Here is a 15387-nt window from a genome sequence, read left to right on the forward strand (position 1 = left end):
TGGCATCCACCTGTTGATTTCTGGGTTAAGCCGCCGTGACCCAAACGAACGAGGCGATTCTGATTCTACCGTCGTCTTCCCAACGATGTGAAGGATAATCCTGAGGAGAGGGAGGGTCTGCAGATATGATAAAGCAGAGTGAGTTATTCTCCGCCAAGGAAAAGGAGGAAAAAACCGGATTCTTCTTTAGATCGGCCCATTTCCAAAATAAACAGCCGCAGTTGGTTTACAAAGAAAGAACTCCGACCTTTTGAATTAACAGAAATAAGTTTTTGTATATTTTTCTATTTGAAACTAATCTCCATTTGGGACTCTGTGTTTTGGGAAACATCCTGAAGCGAGTTTGGAGAAAGCTCCATGAAGAAAGTTTAAAACAAACCACCCGCCAATCTGATCTAATTTAACGCTGCCTTATGATGGCGTCTGTTCATGGTGTGAACTCTTCTTCTGAAACTGGTCCAAGAGGTTATATTTCAGTTTGATAATGACAGAACCATAAAGAGTGTGACCTCAACGCAACAATCCAGCGACCTTTGTCCTGTGGGAGTCAGACTTCCTCCTCCAGCTTCTTCAGAAGTGACACAAACCAAACAAACAAACAAAAAAAGGTCAACGTACCAACAAAATCTTCCTCTGCGAGGCGAGCGGACGGGCTCAGAGCAAAGAGGAAGATCAGCATCTACATTCAAGTGTGTGTCGTCTGTGTCACTGTTAACATATCGCTGCCCCTCAAGTTGTCACTTGAGACATCAATATCCCCCCTCCACCCCCTGAAGGCTCCGCTCAGTCATTTACCTCCCTTTTCTCTGGCTGACGAGGTGACAAAGCAGCCTGACAGATCTGAGACGCCGGCACAGTTCCAGCCGCGGCAAATAAGACTTTAACACGAAGGGAAAGACAGACACACAGAAAAAAACAAACAAACGTACAATCGCCTCAGCGCTCTTGTCACGCTCTGCTCTCTGCCTGTTTTGTCTGTCTTCACTGTTTCTTCACTTGTAGCCAAACACCAGTAATCCCCTCCACGCCTCGATAATGGCCGTCTGGTCGCTCGTCAACGTTTGACAGCAGAAAAAAAAAAAAGAAAAAGAAATGTGAGCGTAAAATGAATCAGTGCTCGGCTACAGACGGGGAGGAGTGGAGATAATGAGCAGTTAGTGGAGGAGGAGGAGGAGGAAGGCTGCGAAATGCCAGTAATTACCCACAACTTCCTGCCCCGGATTCATTTCAGCTCTGCCAGGTGCAGAAACATTCTGTCCCAACTTTAAAACAGCCATCTTTAATTTACCGACACTCATGTTGATCAGAACGGACTTCACACAAAAAAAAAAGATCGGATCATCGGAATGATTCTGTAAATGTTCATTTCCCGAGGACTTCACTGCATTTTCTTCATTTTGCAGCCAATATGTTTCTTCATTGAATGAAACTTTATTTTACAGTGATGTGTCCTGCAACGTGAAGTATTGATGTTCAGCAGATCTAATCACACAAAATCAAATGTTAGACAGATGAAATGAAAATGTTTTGGTTCAGCTCAGTCAGAGAACGATGGTGTTGTGTTTTACACCAACATCCAGGTCTCCTGACGTGCTGTTAAATGCGGCCCGGCGGCTCGAGGCCCCAGAAAGGCTGCGAGTGTGTTTGTGAGCCAGTGACAACGACAACTCTTCCAATGTTTGTGTTTCTGCTTTGCCAGCGTGCATATGTTTGATACGAGCATGTGCGGCTGTCATTGTCACTGCTATTTTGGCTGTACAGGCGTCAACACGTGTGAGTCAGAGTGAGAAACACACACTGAACCTCTCCAACCCTTCGCAGCGTCTGCGATCCAACGTAACACTCAAAGTTTAAACCCCATCAGAGGAGAGAAAGAGAACCAGAGTCCAGACTGCCCCACAAAAAACATCATCAAATTCAAATTAAAATGACATGAGACAATAAACTACTGCTGATTTTACTTGAAATTAAACTTACGGATGAAATATTTAAATTATTATGTTATTGATAGTTCTTCTGATCAGCACACAACTAAATATTCAACGAGGTGTAAACACTAAATGATGATGATGATGTTGATGAAGAACCATCTTTGGCCGAACTGAAACTAGCTTGTGATGCAGGTTTACCACTTATAGCTAACGAGTTCGGAGGCTGAAGTGACGGCTCGTTTTATGTTAAAGGGCCATCGCTGTCTGGATGCAGAAGCTGAGCCTTCTGGGACTTTGTGATGTGGAGCTGCAGAGGAGAAGTCTGCTGATAGATTATAACATTTCGAAATGAATAAAACATCAGAGAAGTTTAGAGCTGGAGCTCTGAGGAGATTCGAGTTTGAGTTCAGCTGAAACATTTCAAAGGCCCTAAAAAGCTGAAAACTGCTGAAAATGTTGAAATGTTTGAAGTGAGGAATGAAAACGGAACGTCTGAGTGCAAAAGAAAGCACAAAGTCTATTAAACGTAAAACCCTGGAGGGCAAAGGCTTCATCCTTTTCGTGACAAGGCGCAGGGGGCGGAGCCGTCTAGTGAGGTGGTTTGTTGGCCACGCCCCCTGACCCGCCCACCCCTGATCTTCATCCTCCACCTGGAAAAGAGGCTTACCTGCGTCAGGTTCCCTTCACACAAAAGACCAAAAGGCAGAGATAGCGGTTACATTATAATTTCAGCAGAAGGGAGGCGGCCGAGGAGGAAGTCTGGATGGGAATCAGAGAGCATGATGGGATAGGTGGGAGGGGCTCTGTTGGGGCAGAGGATTAAGGAGGTTAAGTGAGGTCGTGCTGACTCGGTGCAGGACGTTCTCACAGCTGGTGTTTTTTCTTTGTCGGTTTTCTGCCGTTCAGATTTTCTTCTGTTTTCACTTCAGCAGCGTGAAATTAACACCAGGAAACACAAATCGGCTGCTTTCTGCGTGAGAGTGCAGGTCAGTTCACGCATTCATACACAAAGCGCACAGAAATCAGCATGCAGCTTAATGACGAGCTGCAGAAGGTCTGAGCTCCTTCACATCCTGAATCATTCATCATCATCTGACCCGTGTTGGATCGCAGACGACGAGGTGAAGTGTTGAGGTTCCACCTGGAATCAACCCATTGTCATCACAATGACGCTTTTTTTTTTAATGAATGAGTTATTCAGATAAGGAAAGTTCATCGGGTCAACATTCCCACCAGCCAGCAGTAAACTTCTAACTCCGACAGTGACAATCGTGTCTGTGATTTGTCATTTGATGCTGGAAGTTATTTTCTATAACAGGAAATGTGCATAAAAAGCGATCTTGATCTCGGTGACATCAGCTGATTAAATATCAGTTACACTGAGAGCTGCTGCCAAAAGCTGCCAACCTGGCCTGAAGTGATTTACAGGAATATCATATTTTCACATGTACCTGAAATATAAAGTAATTATCCTGTTACAACTGAAACACAAAGAGAATTTCACTTTTCGAATAATTTTAAAAACTCCTGACACATAAATTATTCAATGTTCCATAACATCGAATATTATATTTGCCAAAATATGATCGGCTGTTTGGTATCTGCATCACTTACATCAGAAAAATTTAATGCAATAATATTTTGTAAAAAAAAAAAAAAAAAGATTGAGCTAATATTTAATAACAATGAATACGTCAATATTTAACTGAACTTTTGTTTAGTGTCTGTTTTGATTTAGCTGGAAACATAAAATCCAACAATATATAAATATAATAATACAAATATCCGACTTACTATGATATCGTATATTTATGATATGATATCTAGATATCACATTTTTGACTTAATTCACTAAATTAAATAATATGTGCACATTTTTTGATCTAAAAAATAAAATGTGTTCATGGATTTTTTTTTTTTTAGGTCAGACTTTAATCGAGGTGAACCGGGTCTTTGTGCTAAGCTAACTGAACTAACTGAGCTAAAAGTTTGTGGAGAATACGGAAACAAAAACAAACAAACAGACAAAAAAAAAGAATATTAACAATTAATTAAAAGTCAAATATGCTGCAGGTCCATCCAGAAGAATACTGGACATGTATCTGAATTTGATGAAAGAATGAATATTAAAAATAATTTAGCAATCCTTTTTTTTTTTTTTTCGAGCCACAAATGTTGAAAAATAAATTAAATTATATTTCTGAGAACATCAATATTATTGAATGTCAACATTTTTGGTCACACTCAACAGAAATTTCCTTCTTTTATTATTATAGTCGTCAAAAACATTTAATTAAAGCCTCTCTACTCTGAGTTAGAGAGGAAGAATCATTCACTTTCTCTTTTTTTAATGTATTAATTTTCATTTTAGTCTCCTCCAAAGATTTGGATTAAAGCCTGAGAGGTTTGGAACAAATGATTTTAAAATATCTTTAAATCCCAGTGGGAGCGCTTCATTTTTTATTTTTTAAGTGCCAGAATTCACATTAGAGACGCAAAACGTAAAACGTGCAAAAAAGAAAAACACAGAGGAATTGTACTTTGTTAACATTGAGCTGTTAATCACTTTAGCAAATGAGGGGTCACCTCGTCTAATTGTAAAGCTCTCTCTCCTTCTCACTCCGTGAACGTCTCGCCACCTTGACACCTTAACTCCTGCTTCGTACACTTCCTCTCCTCCTCCTCCTCCTCTTCCTCGCCTTGACGCAGCCCCTGATCTTTGCCACGGCGCCATCCTTCATTAACCGCTCAACACCCAAACGCCACAGCCGCCCACAAACCGACACTTCAGCAGAAAACACATCTCCAAGGAAGAGTACAATTAATTAGGTTTGTTGTGTGATCTTTGGCTTTGGAGCTGCAGACGGAATAAAAGAAACCCTCTTTATATTTCACACGTTTAACACTGTGTGATGGCAAACTTAGAATAAAAATAAAATAAAATAAAAAAAACCCCTCAACAACAAAAAAAACAAACAAACAAACAAAAACAAAAAAATGCAAGCACGAGAATCAATGCAAAGAGTCGCTTTGCATTTCCAGGCTCCATAACACATTCACTGCCTGAATGTGGACGACAACACAAACACACAAGCTGACTGTGAGAGACAACAGCAGGCGGATCGACAAGACTCACAGGGACTTCCACATATTTGGCAGCTGCTTTCACCTTTTGGAGGAGGAGGAGGAAGAGGGGGAGGGAAAGGGAGGAGAAGAAGAAGAATGACACTGAAGTTGAGCTGCGAAGATCTGGTTTCCACAAAATAACAGGTCGCCTCGGCGAGCGGAGAAACAAACAGCTCGCTGCCTCTTCCGTCTCCAGAAACAAAACCACAGAGACTCACTGTGAAGGAGAGGATGGAAGAGAAGAGCGTCCCTTCATCGTATCTGGACAGTTTGGAGAGGATGCCGTCTAAAACACCAGCAAACTGCAGACACACAGCACGGGGGGGGGGGGGTCAGTCATCCTGCAAGCTGAAGGCAGTTTAAATAAAAATGCTCCTGATAAATACAGAACTATTTGGTTCAGTTGATTAATATATAAAAAAAGGACTGACTCATAAGTAAAGTGGAAATAACCAATTAAAGAAAACAGTTGTAACCATAAACGACATTAATGTCACTTCAAACATCGTTTAAGGCGAAAAGTTCATCAAATCTCTCCTTCAAGAAAAAAATTTGATTTACCTTTGAGACGAGGGAGGAAATCATTTCTTTGAACGCCTCGTCAATCAGGACATCGATTTTGGAGTGGTACTGCTGCTGCAGTTTGGGGGGGGGGGGGGGCAAAAAGCAATATTTTATTATTATTGTCACAAAAGTGCTGGAACACAAAGACTCCTCTCCTCCCTGATATCGAACAGCAGCATTGTCTGATTGGGCTGTTAGACACAGAAAGAAAAACCCACAACACGCTGAACGCGCACACACACACACACACACACACACACACACACACACCCCTCCCTCCCAGCTCGGAGAGGTGTGAAAACCTTCCCATCCGTGTAACGCCGCTGAGTTAAGCAGCTAATAGGACCATTATGAAGCTGAATGAAATTCCCGCCTGCGCTGGAAAAGCGAAGGAATCTGAAGGATACTTTTTGTGCGTCTCCCCACAATTAGAGCCGGCTGTATTCCTCCAAAGCACCAGGTCCAGCTGCGAGGACCAAAGGCGCACACAAGATTCAATTAATCCGCCATTTCATGTCTCGTTTGGCAGCCCCCCCCACCACCTCCACCTCCCTGCCCCACCTCCTAAAAAACATATTCATGGCACCTTTTTCCCTTGAAGGAGGAAAACAGGCTTTAGGGGTGGGGGGGTGAGCGCTGAATGGCAGCAGCAGCGGGGGAGTTCATCTCTTGGCGACAATGGCCTTTCACTGGCCGTCTAAAGAACACCCAAATTAAAAATTTCAATCAACAAAGAGCCCAGATCGCTGACAAATTGTGGGTCCTGCAAGGTCACTGCTGCCGCCCTAATTTTTTTTTTTTGAGCCCCCCCCCGCTCACCCTTCTCCTTCAACAAGTCCGCAAAATGGCAGCTCTCTTTCAGTGCTCTGAATCTTTCAGGCAAATCTGGAGAGCTTTTCTTTTTCGTTTTTCGTCTTCTTACCTCAATTAACATCACTGCTTCTTTTTTTGTGTGTAAAAACACCCACAAAAAAAAAAAAAAACTGCAGTGAGGGGGAGGAGAAGAAATTATCTGGTCTTTGCCATGTTCACAGAAAAACCTGAAAAGAACAATTACTGCTTTTAAAAACATTTATCCGATCATTGAGCTGCAGCTCCTTCAGCCCCGTCAGCTGTTTCAGATTCTGAACCGGGTCCCATTTTCAACACGACCCCCCCGACGACGACGACAACAACAACACGACGAAACAAACAAAAACAAATCAGCATTTTGGTGGATTTCGTTGGATCGTCGTCTGATCGCACGATAAAAATCAGGGCGGGTGGTTTCTCTGAAGTGGTTCGATCGTTTTGCCCTCGGCCTGAAGGCCCCGGGGTCAAGTTCAGATTGACTCCTCTTCAGACTGCTGGTCAGGGGTCAAAGGTCAGGTGGCCTCATTCAGGGCCTCCTGATGTGGACGTGGAAAATCAGGACGTCTGCTGATATTGGAAAGTTCCAATATAACAACAGACCTGATGGATTCAGGCTTCACATAAAGACCCCCCACCTGACTCCACTCACTTCCTGTCAACTAATATCTAATAAAATGACAGAAGAAGAAAGAGGGCTGGGACAAATCAGAGAGGAAATGATTCTCTGATGCATCAGATGATGTTATTAAATGAGGCGTGCTGCGTTCACTTAAGATGGGAAAATCAAGCTTTGATTGCTTCATATTATTTCTTAACTTCGCCCAGCTGTGATTCTAAAAACAATAAACCTCCAATCAGCGTTCATCACCGTTATGTTAGAAATAATCTGACACCAATTAAAAAAAGTGCACGTAATCTAAAAAAAATCTAAAGGCTCACGCTCAAATTTTCAAAGTAAAAGTATGCAAAACATGAAACGCCCTTTAATTTCAAAAAACGAGTAACGTCCCTGAACGCACATGGAGCATAACGTCTGCCTGATGCTGTGATGATGTCACAACTCGTGGCTCCGCCCAGAAGAAGCACAGAGACACGTCACTGCTGTCAAAGTGAATCTGGGTTTAATCTGAAGCTTGATATTAAAAAGGAGCTTTCACAATAAAACGCTTGGCGTGCTGACTGACGGCATGAAGATGATTACGTTTCTCATAGAAGAAGAACGTCACAAAGATCTGAGCAGCCAAAACTTTGCTCCACAGCTTCCTGACTGTTAACTGAATCAAACGAACTCGTACTGCATTTGAACTTTACTCATTTCCTTATTTCACTTTATTTGAACATCACGGCTCAGTTGGACACACAAACACAACACCAACACCAAAACATCATCGACAACATGTCAAAAAATTTCACCTTTTCTTCTTTTTGAGAAGCGCGTTGGAAATAAAAGTGTATTGAAGTTTGACGTGATGCTTTAATTTAAACTCAATTTAAACAAACAGAATGACAACAAGGCTCTTCTTATAGACCAAACTCTTTCTGGAGTCATTAGAAAGACCCAACAAATCCCTGCATGATGGACAAACTTCCTTTTGGAGGCACAAACCTTCAACAGAACCAGGTTCAGACCAGGACCAGGTCTTGACTGGTGGAAGAAAACCACGAACTGGATCAACCCCACAGGTCCAGCCCACCCCCAAAAGAAGATTCTCCCAAAACGGCGTCTTGTGTATCAGAACGTACAACAACAAACACCACGTCATGGTTCAGTTTTTTGGTTCAGAGATATTCTTAACTTTAACGATGTTATGTAGGCTGAAATAAGTACTTCCTGAAAAATCTGACGATTTTTGTTGTCATGGTTACGACCTGGAGGCGTGGAGTAAAGACAAAGAGTGTATGATAAAGCTCATGTGAGAGGACACTGAAGGCGATGAGGCGATGGAGGGACTTACCCATTGTTTGTCAATCTGGGATTCAAACATGAAGGACGAGGAGGACATGAGACAAAGAAAAGACAAACAGTCAGCACATCAGTTTAAAGAAAAACTTGAGAAGCATTTCCTTGTCAGAAATTGTCAGAAATATTTTCTTCAAAATAAAAAATGCCATCATGAAGTTTGTGTGGGGCTGTTTAACTTTTTATTTCAACTCGGCCTTGAGTGGAACATTTCATCCCCAAAGTCTAGCTGTGATGGCGCTGAAGGAGAGGAGGATTATCTGTAAAACCTTTGTGGCTCCTGATAAATCTCCCACTGTGAGCTGGAAAAAGAAAATCTAAATGTGTTACAACAACAACAACAAAAAAAAAAACTGCACAAAAAGCAGATGAGTAAAAGCTTCTTTTTTTTTTTTTTTTTCACAGAAAACTCCCGCAGAACAATTCACGCTTCAATCTTAAAGTCAGAGCATTTAATCGTCAAGGTCACTGAGACGGTGCGTCAGGCTGAATGAAATCCAGCATGAACAAAGTGACGGATTGTTGGACTTCATGAAATCAGTTTGTGCTTCTCAAGTGGACCAACACAAAATGCTCAGATTCCATTCTTTTTGTTGCCGTCTCCATTGAAGACGATGGATTTATTGTCATCACAGGCTGTTTCTGATGATGAGGGAGAGAAAAAAAATGAGAAAAGGATTCTTATGAAAAAAAAAAAAAAAAAAAAATTCCACTTCGCCACTATCTTCTCAAAACACATTCTGCTCTCTGAGGTCGCGACCTTTCGCAGGGTCACGTAAATATCTGATTAATGCGGCAGCGGTGGAGAGAGAGAGAGCGCCGCGCATATCGTCTTTGTGGGTTCGAAGGCACATTTGCTCCAAATACACACAACACAAAGGATTGTTCAGCGTTCACTGCCACAAAGCCTCTCCTCCTGCAGTTGGAATTAATTCTTTATTTTTTGGTTTATTTTATTCTCTCCAGTGTTTAATGAGCTGCATTAACAGTGGAGATGTAAAGACCTAGGTGTGAAATCATGAACCCTGCACTTCAGCCGCATTAACGCAGCAACAGAAGCTGTGAACTTGTATTTGTGCTAAACGTGAACTCAGCTCACTGATGTTGTGAGCGAGAAGTTACTGTTTGGAAAAGTTATTCGTCAAGCTTTCCATTCTGCAGATTTTCTTGTCTGAGTATTTATTATTTCGTGGAGATGTGAAGGTGTGAACGAGGTTAAAGAACACTTCAGACTTTTTTTGACTGTCTAAGTTATGTTTGTTGTTTCAGAGAACAAAGTGGAACTTTTTTTGAGGTCTGTACAGTTTAAAGATAGACCTCCATGTGGTCCAGTTAAAGTCTCAGAGAAACGCTCACTTAAAAGCAGCCGTCAGGACTTCTGGGACTTTGTGATGTCACAATGAAACCCTCAGCACTGAACTGTACGACATTGTTATTGGATCACTCTGAAAATATGAGCCCAGCCTCACATCGTGGAGCTGCAGAGACGAGATGGAAAACTGCACTGAGGTGATTTTTGCTTCTGAAAACCACAAATTTGTCCTCTTCTGGAGGATCGAGCTTTCAAAATGTGGCGCTTTAATCTTTGTGTGAAAGAGTTTAAATTCAATTCTTAATCCCTGAATAATCATTTGGGTTTGATGTTTTCCGTCACATCATGAAAATGTGACAGCAGAACATTAAAAGACTCAGCGTGTCTGTGCAGGCATTCATTCAGCGTGCGTCGGCAGGAATAAATGGACAGATGGTGTTTTGGAGCGGCGGCAGCTTGTGGAAGCTGGAGAAGAGAGGAAGCTGAAGGTTAAGAGAACAGCGAGCTTAGCTCTCTGTCAAGACTGCCGACGGCCAAGGGTTTCGCTCTCAGCGGCGCCAAGGCTGCCGCCTCACACAGGCTTCACGGTCATCCATTTAACAGCTCGTGTCGAGCGTTTGGCCGTTTCAAGTGAACACAAATACACCTGAACTCCCCGTCTGCTGGATGTTTGGAGGGAAACAGTTGCGTTTTAGTGGCTGATCTGACAGTCTGACTTGACCTGCTCAGCGCCAAAGCAGAAAATAAAAGATGGCTGAGGATTTTTAAAGGCTGACAGATTTTCACTCTGTCAGGAACACGCCTGAAAAACACAAACATCCTTCCATCCTAAGTGATTTAGTCTGGTTTTCAGCCAACACTCCTTTCTCCACAAACGTGAAAAATATTCTGCCAACGTGGAGATTTTCTTTTCCTCCGAGTTTCCAAGTTTTATTTATTTTTTTTCTTTTTGAAGCAGATGTCAGATCAGTCAGATCTCACTGGATTTGTAAAAATAAGTGGAGATGGACCGACAGAGCTCGAACTGGTTGTTGATCCTCAGACCTTCCTGAACTGAACATCTGGAGGTTTTCATGTTTGATCATCAGTGTTTACAGTTTTTTTTTAATCATCAGATCATAAATCAGTGACTGTGACCGCCGACTCACCTCCTGACCGGCGTCCAGCACGCAGAGTTTGGACGACTGCTTCTTGGCGTCCATCAGCACGTTGAACATGGTGCAGACCGACAGCGGCACGCGGAACTCCGTCGATTTATTCGCTTTCTGCATTTTGGAGTCAAATGCAGATTTTGTTCTGCGACACAAAACACAAAATCATTTCTGTTCATTTACAAACAAAACAGAGGCTTTTTAAAAGCAGGTTCCCAAAATAAAAGCCTGAGCTTCCTGCGGTCACAGCTGTTGGACGGTTGTGTTATTTACCGTCTTCTGATTTCATCAAATAATAAGCAGGAAGATGTTAAACCCCCCCGCCTGCCCCCCGAGGTCCAGCTGTGGTGACCCCCCCCAGTCTGACCTCTTCACGCAGGCCTCCATCATGTCGCTGGCCATCAGTTTGAGTCTTTGCTCCAGATGTTTGGCGAACTCGGGCTCTGGCCAATGGAGATCCAGCACGAACATCTGGAGAGCGTCGAGCTTCCAGAACAAATCCTCCGAGGTGGCCGTGCCGTTACTGGAGAGGGGGGGGGGGGCGGTTGGTTAGCACACATTTAACATAAACCTCGTGTGTTCTGTGAGGATGATCATTTATTCCCCCATGCTTTTATTTTGCTACACTTCAGTTTTCAGATTCAGTTTCCTTCCTGATCTGGAACAGAAAATGCAAAAGGCGAGAGAGAAATCTCACTGGCTGTTCGTGGATGGAACCAGAGAGATGCTACGTTCAGAAACATGCCGTAAATGCAGAAGTCGTCTTCTGTTTCTTTATATTCTCTTATCTCGTCTGCAGAATCCTTCCTGGATGAACCGTACTGATAACGGGTGGACAGATTATATCGGATTTATATCAGAAGCAGAGATCGACCATAGACACAGAAACGTTGCGATCTGTGGATGGTTGTGCAGTTTATAGCTGAGCCTGTCGAATTATCAACTGATTCCCTTTGGCATTTTATTTATCTATTATGATGTATTTATGTGTATTTAGACAAATACAACTTCTTTAGCAGCTGCCTCTTAAATCTACGGCTGTTGGGCTGATTCAACCCGCCCTTTTAATGTGGGGACTGGTGAGTCCAGGTCCTGGTGTTCTCTTTCAACAGGTTTTTGAAGTTCATGTTGCTGAGCGGAGCGGTTTGAGTCAGTGAAAGCAGCACCAGGCTGCTACAGAGACAGATGGACGTCTCCCCGCCTTCTCCCCTGCGCACAGGTTACACAGCAACACATGGCAACGCTCGCCGCCGCCACTGACATCCAAGTGTACAGCGCCTGGCTAGAATGACAGCCACGGGAGGATGGAGGAGGGAGACAAGGGGGTGGTGGCGGTGGGGGGGTGGGGGCCGCTCACTCCCTCACTTTTCTCACTACGCCTTTAAAAGACTGCTACCTTAACAAGTGGCGCACAGGAATAAACGCTTCAGGCTGAGTCCGCAGTGCAATTAAACGCTCGGTGGCAATCCCCCTCATGTCTAATTAGTGGTGCTCTTCTGTGAGCGCGCTCTGCCCCCCTCCCCGGGGAACGGGACGATCCCACTCGCCCGTCTGTGCTCACTAATGAAGTGCCAGCTTTTTTTCCTCCCTCTCTCTCTTTTCATTGGCTCGAGGAGGGCCGAGCGGAGTGAGGTACAGGAACAGAGTGGTCTGTGTTGTGGGAAAGGCTGGGGGAGTTGGAATGAGGAGCCTTTTTAAGAAACACACCCTCAATTAGCCTCCTGAGACCCCCCCCCCCCCCGCTTCCAACATGGCCACCAGCTCTGACAGGTCTCGTCGCTTGTGGGGACAAAAAAAAAAAAAAAAAAAAAAAAAAAAAAACAATCCTCAGCATCAGAAAGAGTTTGTCGGACTGAAAACGTTTTTAAGGTCTCAAATCTCTCTCAAAACCGAAGTGCTGGATTTTGTTCTTGGTGACGAAGTAAAGACACTAAACTTTGACCTGGATGAGGTCTCACCAACACAAAAAGCATCTCTATAATATTGATTTTCGAGGTTACGGAGAGCAGGAGAGTCCAAAATAGAGAAAGACACTTAATGGAGCCACTTAAATTTAAAGGCTTGGTGGGGGGGGGTGGGGGGGGGGGGGGGGGTCAAAGATAGAAATACGTTTTCAATAAATCTGTCGCCCTGTTGTGTTATCTTTATTTGGAAAAAAAAACCACACAAACAAACAAAAACAAGATGGCTGACGTCCAAATCACAAACTGGATCCTCAGAATCGGATCAACGGGTCGGCACCATCTGAATTGGAACTCATCATCTGTCTGTTATTTAACATCTGCATGATGTTTTAGTGATGTTATATCATATCATAGATCCAACTTCATTTTCCCTTCGTCCCCTGAAACTTCTGCTAAAAACTCATATTTAGATTCCTTCAGATTTGACTTTTCTCCTGTTTTGTGCTGGTTTGGAGGATTCTGTTATATGACACAGAGGGACTGACGGTGAGCTGCTTCTTGTGTTTCTGCATGAAAATGTAGAATTACATGTTCTGGTAGACACCGACACAAAGTCTGCTGTGAGGTTTGAATCAGGAGATGGCTAACGGCCAAATGCTGCCACCGAAACGTGATTTCTGATCTGATGATCTGAACTCCAGCAGAATGTGGAGGAGCAACAACAAACCCTGATTGTTGATTTTTGCCAGTGTTTTGTGTTTCGATGCAGAAAATTCATTCGATTCATTTTCTCAGACTTACAAGATGTCCGGCAGATTTATTCCGTGCAGGCTGTAAAACAGAAACCGAGGCGATGTGTTATTATCAGGCTGAAATCCTCAACACGGTGACACACGGCACAGCACAACACAAGGACTCGTCGCACACGGTACATCACAAAAATCTCCACTGACGGAGCCGTCGCATGCCAACAAAAAGGCCACAGTGTCACAGAAACAATTTGGAACCACAAGCCTCCCTCGCAGGCTGAGCTCGGCTCATTCAGACCACAATAATCCTGCTCGGGAGCACTTCATGCTGCAAACAAAAAGAATCACAAGAGCTCACAAACATGCAAACAGATGACGAGAAACCGGTGAGTGTTCCGGACACACAGACACACAGTCCAGACTAGAGGTCTTCACCCATAAACCCAAAGACCTGACCTGAGCGGGTATGAACATGGCGGACGTTCGCACAACCCGACAAACCTGCTGCAGATGTGTTTGTTTGAACATGTTACAGAACTGCACTCTTAAAAACGGGCAAATGCAGCTGCTGAGTTTGATCCTCAGGGAGCTTCATCAAAGCCAGGATCTCCTGACGCCCTGCTGCTTCTCTGTGGTCTGACTTGTTGGCGGGTTGTTGTTGTTGGTCTGAAAATGTTTGCACTAAAATGTAAATTGTGCATGTTAGCATGTGAACAGTAACACAACCTGTGGCTACTTCCAACTCATGACTTCTTTTCCAGGTGAAGAAGAGATCCAACAGGTGTCCCGACCTTTCCCATGATTCATTGCTTCAGTAACTCCAGGGAGCTGGACTGGGACAAGCTGTGATCAATCATTTTGACACAACGACAGACGTTCAGGTCTAGATAATGAAAACCTCTAGTCCAGAGCCTCGACCCCCCCCCCCCCCCCCCCCCCCGGTACATACGTGTTCTCACACAGCGGTCCCATCCAGGCCGGAGCTGAGAAACTGGGCATCTGGGGCAGCGTGAGGGGGAGGCTGGGGACTTTGGGGAGAGGAACGCTCGCTAGATTGTTTGTCAACGACCTGTCGGCGGCGAGGTCAGTCGATCGGCACAAAAGGGGAAAGTGTTAAAGGAATAAAAGAGAAGAAATGGACAGTGACAGCAGAACAGGAACATCAGCACGTGATGAACTGCTCACTTCTATTTTTTTTCCCATATTCTTTTGGTTCAGGTGCTTTTTGTCGGCTCAGAATATTGTCCCTGAAGGCACTGCGTCCTTGCTGTGTGTTGTACATTCAGTTTATTCTTGACATTCAGCATGCTTTTGTTCCCCTGCGGTCTTGTACAGTGTCGCATTTGCTCTCATTGTTCCTGCTACATTCATGGTGGTATCACATCTCCACAAATCAACGCTGCCGACGGCAGACCGAAGGCAGCAAAGGACGAAATGAGATGCTTTCTCCAAGAAGGGACTCACTGAGTTCATGAAGTCAGCCTCATTATTAATGCTCCTTATGCCATTTTGATTTTAAATCTGTGTGATTATGATTTTTAATGCATCTGAAAATGAGCCACTTCCTTTTCTTCTTGATACGATCCGCAGCTAAAGAACAGACAGGAAATGATCAGCTGACATCATTTTTTTATGCAGGTTTGGGTGAAAAGCCTCCAAGCTGACAATCAGACACAGTAAAGAAGAAGAGAAGTCGATGCTGCTGCGTTTGGACTATCTGATGCTGTAGTTAATCTAGTTTTCGTGTTTTCGTCCATATTTCCCATTTTTTTGTAGGACTTATTGCTGTTTGCTCAAATAGACCAGTTATATCCAGAATGACTGCGTTTCCTCTAGAT

The 15387-nt window shown here is 43.7% G+C and overlaps 1 protein-coding gene across 15 annotated transcripts in view; it reads right to left on the bottom strand.

The window, feature by feature from the left end:
• The window catches only part of cadps2 (Ca++-dependent secretion activator 2), a 95623-nt gene that overhangs the window by 8337 nt on the left and 71899 nt on the right, over window positions 1-15387 (bottom strand). For 8 of the 15 annotated variants that reach the window (XM_029522078.1, XM_029522075.1, XM_029522081.1 and 5 more), the window contains 5 exons: window positions 11264-11419; window positions 10894-11041; window positions 5619-5693; window positions 5276-5359; window positions 5068-5100 (listed from right to left, as the gene is read on the bottom strand). In XM_029522078.1, the coding sequence (XP_029377938.1) occupies window positions 5068-5100; window positions 5276-5359; window positions 5619-5693; window positions 10894-11041; window positions 11264-11419 (496 nt within the window). Of the gene's footprint in view, window positions 1-5067; window positions 5101-5275; window positions 5360-5618; window positions 5694-8428; window positions 8444-10893; window positions 11042-11263; window positions 11420-14498; window positions 14619-15387 lie in introns of all 15 variants that reach the window. The other 7 variants (XM_029522070.1, XM_029522071.1, XM_029522072.1 and 4 more) reach the window with 2 other exon arrangements.

This window comes from Echeneis naucrates, chromosome 16 (assembly GCF_900963305.1).
Source record: "Echeneis naucrates chromosome 16, fEcheNa1.1, whole genome shotgun sequence".
Taxonomy (NCBI): domain Eukaryota; kingdom Metazoa; phylum Chordata; class Actinopteri; order Carangiformes; family Echeneidae; genus Echeneis; species Echeneis naucrates.